The 17312-nt window shown below is 40.5% G+C and overlaps 1 protein-coding gene across 1 annotated transcript; it reads right to left on the reverse strand.

Annotated features, from left to right (window-relative positions):
• Positions 1-1031: 1031 nt before the first annotated feature.
• On the reverse strand, positions 1032-15379 carry KLHL8 (kelch-like family member 8). Its single transcript, XM_010564432.1, has 9 exons — positions 15051-15379; positions 11217-11765; positions 7854-8040; positions 7025-7168; positions 5794-5905; positions 3567-3735; positions 2816-2975; positions 1616-1817; positions 1032-1181 (listed from the first exon to the last, which is right to left on the reverse strand). The coding sequence occupies exons 1-9, from the start codon at positions 15267-15269 to the stop codon at positions 1058-1060; spliced, it is 1866 nt and encodes a 621-aa protein (XP_010562734.1). The 5' UTR covers positions 15270-15379; the 3' UTR covers positions 1032-1057.
• Positions 15380-17312: the final 1933 nt, after the last annotated feature.

The raw sequence follows: 17312 nt of genomic DNA on the forward strand, positions 1-17312 counted from the left end.
GGTTTATGTGAGCTTTAAGTCATCTACCTGTTTTGAGGCTAGATCTTTCTGGCTTAACTATCTTAAAAAGAGCCAGTACCTCTAGAATTACCACAGAGTTGCTACTGGAAACTGAAATTGGACATGCCATCTTCTAGAGTTGCATTTAAAGGTCTTTACAGAATACCGCAACTTTTATTATGTTTCCATTTCATATGAAAATGGTGATTCAGACACCACTGAAGCCTACATTTTCATACACTGTATCATCTCAAAGTAGGACAAATTACACTGGTTACTTCAGGAATGACCTCTCAACAGAAACTTGCCTTTTGGGGGAGTAATTACTATAAATTTTTTTGAAGACTTGAAACTTCCAGTATTCCAGTGGCTAAACTCAGGTCAAGAATTTTTTCAGCTTTCTAACAAGTGTGTTAGCTTGAGAAAGTACTTTGAAAGACAGGTTTCAGAGTAAGTACCTGCAATTGCCACTGCTGCCATAAGTCCATTGGGAGGTGGGCAGTGAACTTCTCTGCTCCAGTTATCTTAGTGTGCAACAGGGGTATCATTACCTTCTAAAACTTGAGACACTTTGTGTTTTGTGTTACAAAGCTCTTGCACAATTAGGAAATGTTTAAGACTACATTCCTGAAAATAAGTTATATTAAATGGCACTCAAGTCCTCCAGAAAACATGTAGCAGGGCTGTTGGGTAAGGCTCAGCAGTCTTAACTGCCGCTCTCTCACCTCACCCCATGCCTGGTTTATGGTTCAATAATGAGTCCTTGCAACAGCTGCCTCAAATGATTTTGAAATTGCAACTTCTTAAAAATGGGATGATTGCAGCTCTTGGCAGGTCTTCTCCTGTAAGTCCCACTTTTATTCCATGTTTTCACAGGCTTTTCTGTATCACTATTGATAGAAAGCCACCAAAAGCTTTACAGTTGCAGAAGGTAACATTTTCACAAAGAAAATGTGTTGGTTTTATTTCTTAACCTACCATACAAAACATGGTGTTTGAAAGCTCTGCAGTGCCTCCCTACTATCATTCCTCTGGAATTTGGAGGAGGCAGCAGAGCTCACATGCAGTCAACAACGTTGCTGGATCCTTGGCCCACATCCCGGACCTGGCTGCTGAGACAAGAGCACACAGCCACGCCTGCCCCTGCCCTGCAGTGTGACACAGAGCCGACGAGTTCCCATCTAAGAAGACAGCAGAGGAAAAAAATAAAAGTAAGTTCCTGTCCTTTCTGAGCAACTTGAAAGTATTTCTTTTCCGTGTCTGAAATTCTGTTATACAGCCTAGCTGTTTACTGTGCACAAAAATACACCCTGCTAGTTTATTCTTATTTCTCTGGTAAATTTAGTGCAAAATCAGACTGAAACAACCAGAAGAATGTAGATTCTTATTGAATGAAGGGAAGAGGGTACGGGATGGAGAGGAGGAGGAGGTACTTAAATATTTACAAGAACCTAGTGGCATAAGCAGCACTCCTGCATCACTAGTCATGGATACTACTCAATTATTACAAGGAAACAACAGACAAACTCCTGCTGCACACTATTTCTATTATGTTGTGTTTTCACATAGGCAAATTTCATTGTCTTACTAAGCCAAATAGAAAATTTTAAATTACCTATTCACTATGGGATCAAACGCTTCCACTGTATTCAGGTACGTGTTGCCATTATGACCTCCAACTGCAAAAATTTTACCCATCAGTGTCGCTATGCCAACGCCACCCCTCGGAGTTGTAAGCTCTGCTACATATTCCCATTTGTTACTGCGTGGGTCAAACCGCTCCACTGAGCTCAGTGGAGAGTTGTCATCAAAGCCACCTGCAAAGAATCATCACATCATCAGTTTTTAGCCACTCCTAGTGCTGGTGATATCCAAGACTGGCATTATCATGCTGTTCTCAGCATTCAGTGGGCTAGTGTCCAGCTCTATTTCTTTACATGAATTTTACAAGTTCCTAAAAATTAACAGCTCTCCCTCCTGTATCACCCAGAGTGACAGTTCTCTTCTGCTCAAGTTGCAAGGAGTGGTATTTCTATTATTTTTCTCCTTGAATTCATCTTACACATAGTAACAATGAAACAGCTTCTAATTTGAAATCGAAAAAAACCCCTAAGACCAGTAAAAGGATGGTCCTGATCTTATTTTGGCTTAAGCAAAACACACTCTTGCGCTGTTTTCAAATTACAGCATTGCTGAATACTTGAGTAGGAAAAAAAAATCCTCAAGTAAGACTTCAGTGATGCATTCCCCTTGCTGGGGCAGCTGTCAGATGAGCATTTTACTTGAAACTTTTTAAATCACTTATGATAATAGACAAGGCAGAGCTCTGCAACCTATCACTACATCATACCTACCTGGCAACCTCCCCCCTCAGGAGAGCAGGTAAATGCGAGGTAGAGCAGAACAAGACAGGCCTGGGACAACAGGCTGTGGAATAAGTATCATCACCATGTGAAAAAGCTACTGTTGTCTACACTCAAAATGGAACTAGAGTGCTTTAGAAGCGCGTGAACTTCAGAATAATTTTCCTAAAAGGAAACTCAAGATTAGTGAGTCTCGAGAGGATTTTCTATATAGACATACTGTCCTGAACAGTATAGGCCACCCTAAATGTGGGTTAGGAACTGCTTTTTATTTCCTCACTAACATACCTTCGTTTAAGCATGCCCTGGTTGTGCTTGCTTTCTTCTCCTGCCCAGGAACACAAAGTACAGGTCAGGTCTGTCTGTTCCCCAGTTCCTCTAGCAAAAACAGCCTCTTCCAAATGCCAATACTTGGCAGAAACAGCACTACAAAATGTCACATCCCTACTCACCAACAACATACAAGCAGCCATGGAGCTCGCTGACACCATTGCCAGCTCTTCGCTGACCCATCTCTTTCACTTCTGTCCACTTATCCAAATGGGGATCATATTTCTCCACACTGGAAAGAGATGCTACACCATCATTGCCACCCACAGCATAAACATGGTTCTGGGAAACAGTTGTATAGAGAAAGATTATTTGTAATGTATATGTATTTACTCAGCTTTTCATAAGCAATGTTAGAATTATAGGAAAACATGGTATATCCACACAGTCCTAATCATTTACTTTTATTTAATAATTCCAACAATGGACTTAATTATCCAACAAATTGTAAACGCCATCTTCCAGTTAAAGAAGTGAAAAAGTTACATAGTGTTGTAGACATCTTGCAGATTATATATGGTGAAGGGAGTTAAAGTGCAGATGCATTCAGTACCTTTAAACACAGTAACCATGACAAACCAGAGTCTTCTGAATGAGACGTGAAGCATTAGCCTGATGTTGTTAGAAGGGTCCTGGTACTTGCTCCCAGCACCTCAAGTACGGCTGAAACAGGGAGCGTGGTTCAATTTGCTATGAGTATTATCCTAAATACCTCACCTTTTGCACAGTTCCATAGAATTTTGATGACCGGAGGTGCTCAGACCCACCAGGTGCATTTTGTTTAAAATCCTTGTGTTCCACCTTGTAAAAGCAGATTTGAAAAGCAGGTCAGTTCCCCAGTTGGCCCTGACTTGGGAGGAAATAGTCACTTACCACAAGGGCTACAGAGCCGACTCCTCCCCTGGGAGTGTTCATTGGGGCAACTGCACTCCATCGATCAGAATCAATGTCATATCTTTCCACATCGCTGAAGCAAGTGTTGTCATCTAAACCTCCTATTGCATAAATGGGGCCACCAAGGGAGGCAAGAGCAATTCCTCTCCTAAGAAAACCATAGGATCAATACCTTAGTGCAAATCCTTAAGGAAAGGGAATGGGAAAGACAGATCAAGTGACTGGCACGTGTTTTAAACTATGGGGAAAAAGTCATGAAAATTTTAAAAGTGAAGTTTATAATAAATAATGACCAGTAACTGTGGCTGGCCCTCTGCACGCCTGTATCAGTCTTGCAGCTTTATCCTGAAAGCCTTTTGTATGTTTGCAGCCTCCCATTAGAGGGACTCTAGAGTTTTATCTTTACTTCACCTCAGCTTTCCAAGGCACCTGTTTGTTAGGACTGCTGCAGCTAGAATTTTTTTAGACTGCAAAATGACAAAGCTCCTGTTTAAAAAATAAAAAAAAATAATAAAGGTGGGGTGCATGGAATATTGTTTTGACTGAATGTCACCTAAGGCCCAAGTCCTCTACTTACATGCTTGGATATATGAGATTGTCTTAGTTATTTGATATCGCTGTCTTGGTACTTAATTTTACACCTCCTATCTTGTTTTACTGAATCTGATGGAGAACCAAAACCTGCTGGTTTTAACTGGTATAGCTGCTGCTACAATTTGGGAATGATTTTTGGGGGGTGAGATTAATATATATTAAAAGGCAAACCTGAGCTGGATATTAGATGACAGAACTCTAGCAAGGTTTAATTGCAGTTTCTTCCATTCTGTTATTTTCTATTAAGTCTGTGTTAAAATAGCTGTCAGATTTTTTTCTACCGAATCTACTAATATGAAAGTACAGTCACTACTACAAAATGAAAAGTATGGTCTAGAATGGAGTTATTAAGTGAATGGAGCATTAAGTTTCTGCTTTAACTACCAAGACAGATGATTTACCGTTTCACTGAGAACATTCTTGTCTCATTACAGAGAGGGCAGGTTCACAGATACCTAAGCAGGGGCAAGGGAGGCACAATCTTTCTACTCAGCCGTTAGCATAGACACCATCAATGGTGGCAGTTTTTTGTCAACTAAGTATTCCAACACCACCTCAGCGAATGGGAGGAGTGGAGCGTAGCCAAGGCACGGCAGCCCTTTCATTTACCAAGGTACTGAGTAAGAAATGTCACAGAAGTCTAGGACTGATGTTTGCCAGAAATATGCCCTGGGGTGGTGGCATGACGGAGGGAGGAAGAGGAGCAAGAAGCCACTTCCAGTAGTGTGGGTCTTCTATTTTGATTAGGTTACAGCTACAAATAATTTTAGGACTTAGCCAAACCCGGTATTTTACTCCTACTTGTACATGATGCTTTTAGAAACAACAAATAATAAAATGGAATGTAGAATTATGGAGGCTGATTTAAATGACAGCAGAAAAAAAAATACAGATCTGTGAGTCCAGTAGCTCCTTAAAAGAATCTTAAATGTCAAAAGGCAAGAAAAATCCTCAATCTGACTGTCAGTGTTTTAGTGCTTCTGGCCTTTTGTGGCAAGAACATAGGCAGCTATTGTTTCCTGGGCATGAAATATTTCACTGTGCATGTTCTGATGGCAGTTATCCTGCTCATTCTTAAAAAGAGCAGAAAACCCACAGAACCAGTTAATCAGTTTCAAGTTCTTTATTGGGCACAGCAGAAAGGCCCTAGATATCAGAATGTAAGCACAGCTGGAGTAGAAGAGCTCTCCGCTCCAGAAGCCAGCCCCCCTGTGCCCCCCCCCCCAAAAAAAAAAGAAAAAAAAGAAAAAAAGGAAAGGATAGAGCAACAAAAGAAAGCCAAAGCATAAACATAACCAATGTTACCAGCCAGGGCCTCTCCCTAGAGAGAGGGATTATGCAGTTTTGCAGTGAAATATTACGTTACACACAACTTTGTATTTGTGCAAATATGTGATGTATGCAAGTATGTGATGCAGATTTGTGTTTGCTTTACAGGTGGTAAATAAAGGTGTCTGATAGCATAAAGCCCCAAACTAGGAAAACAAATTTCCTAAAAATAACACAGTTTGGAAACCCAAATAAAGACAGGACAGACATGACATTTTTCAGCATCAGCAAGAAATGATACATCACAGACTAGGACTTATGTTTTGGATCATGAGACAGGTACCTCTTTGTGTTCATTGATGCCTTCATCATCCACTTGTTTGTGAGAGGATCAAATACTTCCATGCTTCCTAAGTGTTCATTTCCATCATGCCCACCTACTGCATAGACTTTACCTGAAACACAAACACATCTTTTGGTACAGAGATTGCTTGGCAACATTTCAGTTTTCACTTATGCAATATCCCTGCCTATGTGAAGACAAAAGCTCAAACAAAGTTTTCAAATGTTTTCAATATCAGGATTTTAATAAGTACAGACTTTATATTTTTACATGCTGTACTCAACCAGAGATCTGTTTTAACATGAGCTTACACAAAGCTTGAGATACGTAGACAAAAGATCTTCCCATAACTTCAGTACTGCAAGTCAGATCAATTTTGGACATTTGTATCGGTCTCTCCAGATTTTCTATGGGGATAAAAAGATACCTGTTCTGCTGCAGCAACACAGGGGCTACCATGTACAAGGAAAAGTTGCATCATGGGTGCTAAGCTGCTCTAGATTGCACAGACTTGGTTTCAGAAGATGGAGACCCAAAAATAAAGGTAGGTCTGCTCTTGGAAGAGTTATGGTCTTAGTGACTTGCCTGTATGGATTTAAGTATGAAGGGAGATAGCAAATGCTGGGTGACTCTGCTGTGTAAGGCTGTTTCTTTATAAATGGAATAAAAAAAATTCAATTGCCTATTAAAGCAAGAGGCTATATACAGTTCATAGAATAGTTTGGGTTGGAAGGGACCTTTAATGGTCATCTAGTCCAGCCCCCCTGCAATGAGCAGAGACACCTTCGACTAGATCAAGTTGCTCAGAGCCCCATCCAACCTGACTTGGAATGTTTCCAGAGATGGGGCATCTACAACCTCTCCAGGCAACCTGTTCCAGTGTTTCACCACCCTCACTGTAACAAATTTCATCCTTATATCTAGTCTAAATCTATCCTCTTTTAGTTTAAAACCATTACCCCTTGTCCTATTGCTACAGGCCCTACTAAAAAGCTATCTCCAGGCTGAACAACCCTAACTTTCTCAGTTCACAGTAATGTCTTTTCAGTAAGCATGCTCTCAGATAATTTCAGAATCAGAAACCCCTTCATGAAGAAGAAGCTTTACTAAACTGAAGAATATCCAACAGTTAAGCCATTGCAAGACAGATTTATTTAGTAGAAGTACCAATTCCAGCAAAAGGAGCAAACAAGTGCCTTTTGAATAGGGTTGCTTGAATAGGGTTACTGACCTCCCACAGAGATCACACCCACGTGCCTTCTCCTGCTGTTCATTTCAGGGCCGAAGAACCAGTTGTTTTTGCTGATAGAGTAACATTCAATGCTGCGAAATGGATCACCTGATCCACCTCTACCACCAACACAGAACAGCACACCTGAAGAAGACAAAACGGGTTTCCAGAAAACCAGCAGGAAGATGGCAGATAAAGTTGTATAGCAGAGTGAACTGAAAATTATGTAGTCCAGGAGAAGTGGTATTTCACTTCAAGGGGCACAGTCATTGCCCTGTATAATTGGATGCTGGATTCTGGCCTTTGCTTGGCATGCTGCTATGGCAATTAACTATCTATGCTCTTGCAAAAACAATGCATATTTTAAATACGCTTTTTGTGATTTTGTTTAGGGTGATGAACAGATTGTTTGTTAAAGGTAACAATGTAAAAATTAGGATTTGCAGTCTAATATTCATCAGTCACTTTTGGTGTAGGTTAGCCAAGGAGTTTAAAAGTTAGCTCAACCTTCTCGCACCAAAAGATAAGTGTCCACTGTTTTTGATATAACTTTGAGCATACTGCCTGGTCGTAACATACTTAACAGTTCTAGCTTTAATACAGATAGAGCCAATCATGACAAATAAATAATGCTTTAAAGAAAGAAAATGACTGCTAACGTTCTGCTAGGAAAATGCAGCACATTTCCTAATTACCAGAGGTACACAATGGCTTTCACAATTTTGCATTAAGTCATTAACAACCATTTATATCAAGCTATCTAAGCCTGCAAGATGCACCACCTTTTCTCCACACTCCTTACTGGATAATCAGACACACATTTAATTACCAGCAGTCTGCTTCCTTGGTGTTGTGCGAATGGAGTACTCAAAGTCTGGCACTGCCCTGCTGCTCAGGTGAAGGTGGTAGTTTCTTGCTTCATCCAGCAAATCCCTACATTTTAGATTCTGCTTGACAATCTCTTCCTTTGCCACAACACCCATAAGGAAACAAATGGGCAAGAGAGGCAGCCGTACCTGACAGAAATGAACACAGTTGGAGTAACTGGCTGAACTGACTGAGTCTCACCATTTACAGTGATGCACGCATAACAGATGGCAGCTTCTGAGCCAGCTGCCAGCCCCACACTCTTCACTAAAAAGAGCAGCTTTCATTTTTTTTTTCCAGAATAACAGTGATATGAACAGTTCTTTTTAGTGAGAAACGTTTGCTACAACCATTTGCATTTAAGCAGCAGTGGAGAACTGTCCCTTGGCCCAGGCTGAGCAGAGGAAGAAGTGCCGCTGCCTGTACTGCAACTGCGCCTGCCTGGCGTGACACAGGCAGCATCTGTGACTGTACCAGAATAGTCTGTGTCAGGTAGTCTTCCGAGGGTATGAATTTTCAGCTCACTGCTGTACCAGTGTATAGAGGGCTTTTGCTAGAATGGTTCATTTTCTTTGGGTGGCAAGTCAAAAAGGAAACACTGTCAGCATGAACTAAGTGTCTATTAAGGAGGTATTGCTAGTGCAGTAACACCTTTCTCTAGTGTGGACTTGACAAGACTGCAGGATTAAAAAAAAAAGGTTGAGAGTTAATTGTTTCCTTCCTCGAATCCTTCCTGTGGTTCCCCAGAAGAGTGCTGGTGACCAGGCTGAGGAACAGAAGGCTTGCTCAGGGTAAGGCTACAGGTGGTCACTGCCCAGAGCAATCCCCAGTGACAGGGCAGATCTGAAATAAGGTCAGCCTCTCCAAGACTGCCTTGAAATGCCTTCCTCCCCACAGTCAATTTATTTCACCAAGCCTTTCATTTGGCCTTGTGAAACAGTGAGGAATATGAAGTACAAACAGATGCAAAGGTGGGACAGGTGTTAGCGGGGGGGGGACTGAAGTAAATCACCATCTGACTTCCTAAGGTTTGGAGTCAATGCTGTCAGGCAGCTCCCAGTTAGCTCAGCAGCAATGGTGAAGTCCAGTATCTCTGGTGCTTCTCAGAGCAGCAGCATGGTGGTTTTAAATGGCTGACAAAGTGTCCCTGTCTTCACGTAAGCAAGTGTCTCTACCACTTCTTCCTTGCCCACTCACTTTCAGTCCCACTTCTTCCTTTAGTGTGGCCCAGCTTATTTTAGGCTAATTAAAAGCACCACCGTAGCCCTGCTAATACTCATAAGGTTAGTGATGCAGTAAGAACTCAAGGCTGACAAATTCAGAACCTCATTATAACAGCAAAACCTGTATGGCTGATTATGATGTAGATAGGAACTGTCAAGAAGCCCAGTCATGTTTTCTACTAGCAGTAATGTCCAAATCAACTGATGGCTCCATATACTCTGGCAAATAACCCATGTTTACAGGAAGGCATTTACTTTTTCATTGCTTCATTCTAGACTCTGGTTTCCCTGAATAGAATAAAGCTGTTAATCTCATCTGCTAGCAAAACTGGGCAATAAAAATCAATCTTTTTTTTTTTAATCTCAAATTATATTGCCTGTGAATTTAATTACAGTGTACTGAAGTGGGTTTTTTGTACCTAAAACCTCATGCTAGTCTAGATGAAACTGAACGTTTTTGGAAGACAGTTAATAAACAGTTGTGATCTTTTTCCAGGAAGTGTGAAAAATGATGCAAGAAGACAATGACAGCAGCATGTTAGTGCACCTCTTGTTACTCACGTGATGCCAATATTAGCAATTCTGCTAAATGCAAAATGTTTAAGTTGGAGTTCAGTGACAACTGAAACAGCACAGTTGATCCTACCTGCTAAGATACATAGGGCATTTTGCAGCACATGGCATGTACCCCCCTCCTCCCCAGCACAGGTTCTCCATACCTGTCTCAAATACTGTATTTTAAACTCCTATAACCAGCACATATGGAGCTTGAATAACTGAAGTAACTAACGTTTTGACAGGAGGAGGTCTGATGGGTGTTTAAATAAGTTCAGCTAAGTGACCTTTTGATACCTTCTTTCAGAAGCAGTGGATTTGCATCAAGTCTAGACGATTAAACTCCAAACTCCTTTCCGATCCTACAGGTAACCAGCAGTGCTAGTCTGGTGAGCATTAAAGGGTCCAGCATATGCTTCTATCCTGGTTTCAGCTGGGATAGAGTTAATTGTCTTCCTAGCAGCTGGTACGGTGCTATGTTTTGAGTTCAGTATATGCAAAGAATGTTGATAACACACTGATGTTTTCAGTTGTTGCTAAATAGTGTTTAGTCTAAAGTCAAGGATTTTTCAGCTTCTCAAGCCCAGCCAGCAAGAAAGCTGGAGGGGCACAAGAAGTTGGCACAGGACACTACCAGGGCACCTGACCCAAACTGGCCAACGGTGTATTCTATACCATGGGAAGTCACATCTAGTATAGAAACTGGGGGGGGGCAGGCATCGCCGCTCGGGGACTGGCTGGGTGTTGGTCGGCGGGGGGTGAGCAACTGCCCTGCGCATCATTTGTACATTCCAATCCTTTTATTACTACTGTTGTCATTTTATTAGTGTTATCATTATCATTGTTAGCTTCTTCTTTTCTGTTCTATTAAACCGTTCTTATCTCAACCCACAAGTTTTACTTCTTTTCCCGATTTTCTCCCCCATTCCACTGGGTGGGGGGAAGTGAGTGAGTGGCTCTGTGGTGCTTAGTTGCTGGCTGTGCTTAAACCACAACAGCTTCCTAGCCTGCTCATAGGGCTAATACATCTTGGTCTTTTGTTAATTAAATATACAGAAAGTTCTAGAATTAGCACAACTTTATGTGACACATCTCCATTACAGTTTTACTTTCCTAATCATGTAAAAAACCTCCTCAACAGCTTTACTCTCCTTTCTTAAGTACAAATACTTAACCAGCAGGGGAAGTGAGCATTTCAGGCTGTAGTAGCATCAAACCAAGTGAAGTGATGGCTTTATGTTCTCCACTATGTGTAAATCTAAGAAGTTTCTGCTCTACCACAGATACAGCTTTTTGTTGGCTCCCTACCCCCCAGCCATGAGCATGAAGTGAGTACTCTTCTCTCTACAGAAACTGGAGAATACAACTTCTTCCTAATATTCAAGAGATCTAACCTGCTTCCACTGTCAACTGAACAACTGTGAATACCAGATGAGGCACCAACTGCTAAGAATATTTTTCATCTTGAGATCTACCTAAGTACAAACAGTTGATTATACAACTAAACCAGTGACAAGACAGGCGCCCAGTACCTTGGTCTGCCCTACCTGCGCAAGTATTTCATCCAGCCACATAGCATGATGCTGTGGATTGGCTAGCAGCCACTTGATAGCAGCATTGTAAACTTGCTTTTCATTTTCAATATTCAGGTCACTGGAGGACAGGAGTTTATGGAGGTGCTGTGGTGACATGCTCACAAAGTCTTCACACTCCACCACTTCTGTAAAATGTTCGCAAGCATACTGATCAGCCATGTCCATCAAGTCAATGCGGTTATGACTCTCTGCAAATGCCCTGACTGCCAGGCAGTTGGAGGGATGGAAGTGCAGCTTCATGTAGTCACAGCATGCCTTTGCTACCAGTTCCACCTGAAGAATGCAAGCAGCATACAAGAGAGGCTGGACGTTATCCACCGTCAGAGTAAGCCGGGAGGAGTACACAAACTTCACTAGGTCTTCTATTGCATCTCCATCAAAGTCCCTGATCTCAATCAATGTCTGCTTGGCTTCAGCCATTTCCGAAAGAAACATGGCTCTGAAGTAAGGTATAACACAAGCTAGCACCAGTTTGTGGCAGGAGATAAGCTTTGAACCAACCTGAAAATAGAACAACAAAAAAACACCCAGTCTTTTACTGGAATGTCAGTTTCAGCTGTGAAAGGAGAGACAGTTAGGCTGAGGTAAGAATTCTGAACTCAGTATGCATTGAGCTACTGTATTTTGTTCAAACAAATTAACTCCACTTGCCCTGTACTTCTGACATTATATCAATGTATCCCAAACAGATCTAAGTTGTATCTTGGCCGTCAGAGTAGGGCAAGGCAATAACACAAGGAAGCAATAGCACTGAGGTACTGAACTTGCTTTTCTTTAAGAGCTGTGTCCTATTTTTTAAATGAAACATCCTTAAGAACCTTCTAGATACATCCTGGAGACAGGAGGAGACTGCTAGGCACTTGTTTGGTTTATGTGTATTCAGAGATTTGGGGGGGCAGGGAATTGTAAACTGACATTTTTAGACTACTTTTAATTTAAACCTCTGGACTTTTACTAGTGTTGAGGAATTGATAATGCTGTTTATAGAAGCAACTTCATGTAAAACTACTGTAATAACAGCTATTACAGGGATTATTCAGAGTTACCAATCACTTCAAGGATTTTTAGAAGCTGTTTAGCCACAAAAGATGTGGTATTTTTCAAAATTCTGATCAGAAAGCGCAAAATAAGCTTTTCACTTACAAAATTCTAGAATTCAATTACATTACAAGACAATGTAACTATTGAAGGTAAATGAACAATCTACTACTTATTGGTGTTACAAGAGTGCTTTCTTACAGCCTTTGTCATTCTGCAGTCTGCACTAACAAGCACATGGCCAAGTTAAGCAACCAGTTTCCCTGACAGACTCGAATTACATGTTCATTTCCAGATGAAAGTGTTACACTGAGCTGTCTTGCAGTTTAAAAAAAAAAAAAAGGGATATTAAATTATAACGGAGAATTTGGAGTTTTTTCTACCTCTGATTCAATACACAATTGCTCTACCCTTTTTAAAAGTGTGTATTATCAACACAAGTGTAACCTGCCTGGTGACCAGTAAGTTGAGTACAGAAAGCAAACACACATGAAAGAGTATGGACATTAAAAGAGAGGAAAAGATGGATGGCTCAGTGTGAGTTAATTCGATCACTCCAGAATGAACAATTCATAGACCTACCAAACAAACAAAAAAGCAGACCAACAGGAGAAAAGCAGATAGATGGTACGCAACTGCCACTCTCCGCCTTCTAACAGGGAGCTGTTCATATGACAGTAGCAGTACAGTAGGTGATATTCCAGATTTTAACTTTCTGGAGCAGAGGAAGTCTCCCATGGTTTATCACTGTTACAATGTCAGCATTCCAACTAATTATAGTACTGATGCAAAATGATGGTACCAGCTGGCCTGCTATATCAGGAAAAGCTCCTAGGCCATTCTCACCTTCAGAGATTGTTATTCTGTCCATCATCCCACTCCCTAATTGCATCTTTCTTTTGAATTAAGTGGCTTCACTATTTTACCCAAATCTGCTTAACTTTAAATATCTAGTATGTTCTTGGTATTTTGAAATCAAAGTTGGCCTCCAGTTATTAACTATCATATTTTAAGAGCCAGCAGTTAAATCAATAATTGGTCTGACAACAGCAATGCCAGAATTGCTCACTATCAGAGGTCACGCACAAAAGCAGAAAGTTCAGTAGAGAAGTAATTATTCTTAAAACACAAGAAATGCCTGAGCGCTAGAGAAAGAAAAATCAAGCCCTCCAGAAAATTCTAGTTCAAGACGGAGTTAACAGTTACTTGAAAATCACTGCTTTAGGAAGCCTTATGGTAAGATGTACATACATAGGTTGCTCTAGCCTCCATAGATTATCTTCCCTACTTGAGGACTGGAAGTCAAGTCATGCAATCTAATATTCTTAAATTACTGAAGTAGCTTCACACAAATAATACATATGAACAATACAAGCCTAACTCAGGGGAAGTTAAACTGCAGCCACAGTAAAGTGTATTTTGCAAGCCAAGCTCCCTAGCACGAGTATACGTTTAACTACGTTTATAAAATAAGACTTTCTGCCTTTTTCGCAAGGGTGGGTGGAAAGGGAGAAAAGCAAGGATGAGGTCAAGAAAAGGGAAGAGAGGAAGGTTGTTAAAGAGCTCTGACATGAACCTTCTTCCCCAAAACACCTTTTAAAATGACAAGATGTAAAAAGACCTGATGATGAGCTCAGGCAAGTTCTGTTTCATGGTGCTCGTGCTGGCCGGAGCAGCTTCAGTATTGTCATTCAGTGTCCTATGAGCATTAACTCAACTGTTATGAGGCACTGGACCTATTTGCTGCTGCATCTAGTGCCTGCTCCATGGCTGGTGATAGGCAATTTAATACCTGCTGCAAAGCAGAACAGAAAAATGTTCTTGCTTGTTCTACTCCTGTTGTCTACTGGGGCAGGACAGAAACCCTCTTCCTCTCAGAGATCTCCATTGTCTCCCAAGCGTTTTAGAAAGATGAGATGCCTACCAGGGGGGCACAAGAGACACACATCTGTCAAGGATTTTCCTTATTAATATCTAATAGTAAAAGTGGCAGGCAAACAATTTCTCTTAAAGGCATCTGTCATTTGTTCTTGGTATCGGAACTATGCTTCATCTCTTTTTCTTAAATAACTATCTTGCACTACTAAGATGTCTAGCTAAGCAATACTTAATATTTGTAGGTGCTGGCAACCACTGTTACAGATGCTAGATATAAATTTATTGTGATCAGGATATAAGTAATATACAGCTGAGTTACAAAGAATGCATTAAAGCAATGCTATGCAAGAATCATAAAACTGGTTTCTTCCTCCTCCTTTACTCTTTGATCAACTGTAGAACATAATTGCCTGTTTTGGGTTTTTTTTTTCCTTTCTTTGAGAACACTGGAAGTTGGATTTGTTGCAGAAATCCTGTTTGCCAGGAAGATCTAGCAGAGCAACACAGAATGCAAAAATAGAGATAAAATTGGGGATCAAAATGTGTGAGAACAAAGAGGCTACAAGGAGCTGAAACTGCACAGTAATACACTGATCAACTGTGGGAACTTGCTTAGAAGGCAAGTTGGGTGACGTCAAAGTCATGTACTTCCTCTCTCAGACTGTCAATATCTTAAATGTTTACATTTCAGTTGTAAACTTCCTAAATAAGAAAAAAAAACAAAACATGAGCATATCTAGAGATACCTCGGATCCAACAGGTATTCTATGGCTTCCAATACCCCTGCCTAAATTCACAGCCACCTCCAGCACACTTATTTGTAGCTTAATCTTCCGACTGTTAAATGAAATGGATGTGTGACAATATCACCTTCAGTGTAACATCGCAGAGCTCTCCAGCTTCAAAGAAGTGAAGAAGAGAGCTATGAAAATCTTTCCAAGCCTCATTTGCTTCAAATACAAAGATGTCATCTTCACCATCACTGTTGGAAGACCTAGTTTGCTGCTGCTGCTGCTGCTGCTGCTGCCGCCTTTTTCCCTTTACCAGATGTTGTTTTGCCTGCTCTGGCACCATGGATTCTGAAGCCATTGGCTGTTTCTTCTTTCACTGCATGAATCTTCAAAAACTCCTGCCAAGAAAAGATCCAGCCCATCAGAAGTCAAGTCCTAAAGTGCTGTTAAGTTCTGTTCATCTTCCTGTTTAAGAAAACACAAAAAAAGCAGATGAGACATTAGGTACTGCTACTACCTAACACTTTGATTACATGTTATAAATACTACCTATAATCTTACTTGGGGAATATGGGAGAAGGGGAAAAAAGACCCACAGTCAAGAATCCTATGCAGGTACCTTTAGGAAAAGCCGTTGTCTGTGAACTTGTTGCCCACACTTCTTGAAAAAGACATGAAAAAGAAAAGCCAAGAATGTATCTCCTAATATTGCTGATCTCACTGCTGTGGCTGGCAGAGGAACAGAAGGGACATGGCCTGCAGACAGCCGTGCTTCTTTGGTCCCCAGGTAGCATCTCTCATCACTGCTGCCACAGACAGACTATTGATCTGACCCTGCCGGTTATTTTGTACATAGTACTCAGCTTTCCTAGGTCTCTTCAAAAGCTAACGCAATCCTTAAGTGTTTTATCCATTTATGCAAATGTAAGCAAAATATAAAAAGCTTCTACAGAACTAGATAACAAAATTTACACTTACAGAAAAATTGTGGAATGAAAATTATTTCCTTTTATCCAGCAACTTTATTAATCCAACAGATTGGTATTTAAAGCATGACAATGAGTGTTAGGCAAAAGTTTGCTCCTGCTTGCTAGCTTTTGTTTTAGACTGTTTACCCAGCTTAGCTGAAGATATTTAAGGTGTCTAAGATTTATACAGCTCAGACTAAAGGAATCTTAGCTATACTGACATCACAGCTTTCCCAGGGCTGAACGACAAATCTGGGATACCACAGACAATGGGGAGAAGGCTTTTTCTGCTCCTGTCACTCAAATACTTTACTCTTCCTGCTACTGTGAGCGTCAGTTAGGTTAAGCTTGATGTTGACCTTTTTTATTTGCAAAAAAAAGTTAAGCAGTAGGGGCAGTACAGATTTTTTTCCAGTTCTGTAGCATATTTTAAGTTTTAGTTCTGTGTGTCTAAAAGCCATGAAAGCCAACTCAGTGAGATTTAGTCTGTTAATCCACATACTTTGTGGAGGATGATTACAAAGTCCACAAGAAAAAAATTAAATACTATTTGAAAGCATGGAGTTACTGATTCAGCTTACAAGCAAGAGTTCTGTTAGATTTTTGGCAAGGGAAGAAAATGGATTTGTAAGGTTTTAAGTCAAAGTCTCTGGAGAGCATATTTAGTAGTGTGTTTCTCTCTTACACTGGCTAGCTTTGGTTTTCATGGTTTCTGGTTAATTTATTATGCATTCATTCTTCAGTCTACCCTAAGACTTGATGACTGCTGTAGCTCAGTGATTTCTGCTCAGGGACTCTGGTGTTAGAGGAAGTGGACTGACTGAAGTAACAAAAAATTCTTCTACAATAAAAATGTAAGTAAGTAAGTCACATGTCTGGGAGCAGAACTGATTTTCTTCCAGGGTATTTTGAGAGTGTCTGTGCCTCTTACTAAATTTATAACTCCTCATGCATCGGTACCAGAGAAAGAGCAGGAAGTGACTTGAGGGTGATCATACTCATTTCTGCTGTAGTTCACAGGGTTGTTGTCAGCTCCATGTCCTGTGCAGTGACAAGGCTGTTCACTGCACTGAGCCAGGCAGGTTAAAGCAAGATCAAACATGCCTAGAATATTCACTAATGGTGCTGTTAGCAAGGTAAGTATTCTTTTAAAATATATCTAAGAGAAATATCTTACTTCTTCCAAAACCACAAACTAGCTCAATGATATTATGGATCACGGTATATTTATATTGTTTATAGCAAGGAATACCTTTTTCTGCTGAAAACTTAACAACTTCTCAGACTTGTCAAATTACTATACTAAGATGTTTTTCTAGTTCATTAGGAGAAAAAATATTGATATTTTGGTTCTCCTCTTTTAACTTCAAATTAATCGTCCACTACTGGTACTTACTACCTTTGCTTTGTTTAACATTGTTTTGGGTTTGTGT

This window comes from Haliaeetus leucocephalus, unplaced genomic scaffold, assembly GCF_000737465.1.
Source record: "Haliaeetus leucocephalus isolate CR32 unplaced genomic scaffold, Haliaeetus_leucocephalus-4.0 Scaffold178, whole genome shotgun sequence".
NCBI classification, from domain to species: Eukaryota; Metazoa; Chordata; class Aves; order Accipitriformes; family Accipitridae; genus Haliaeetus; species Haliaeetus leucocephalus.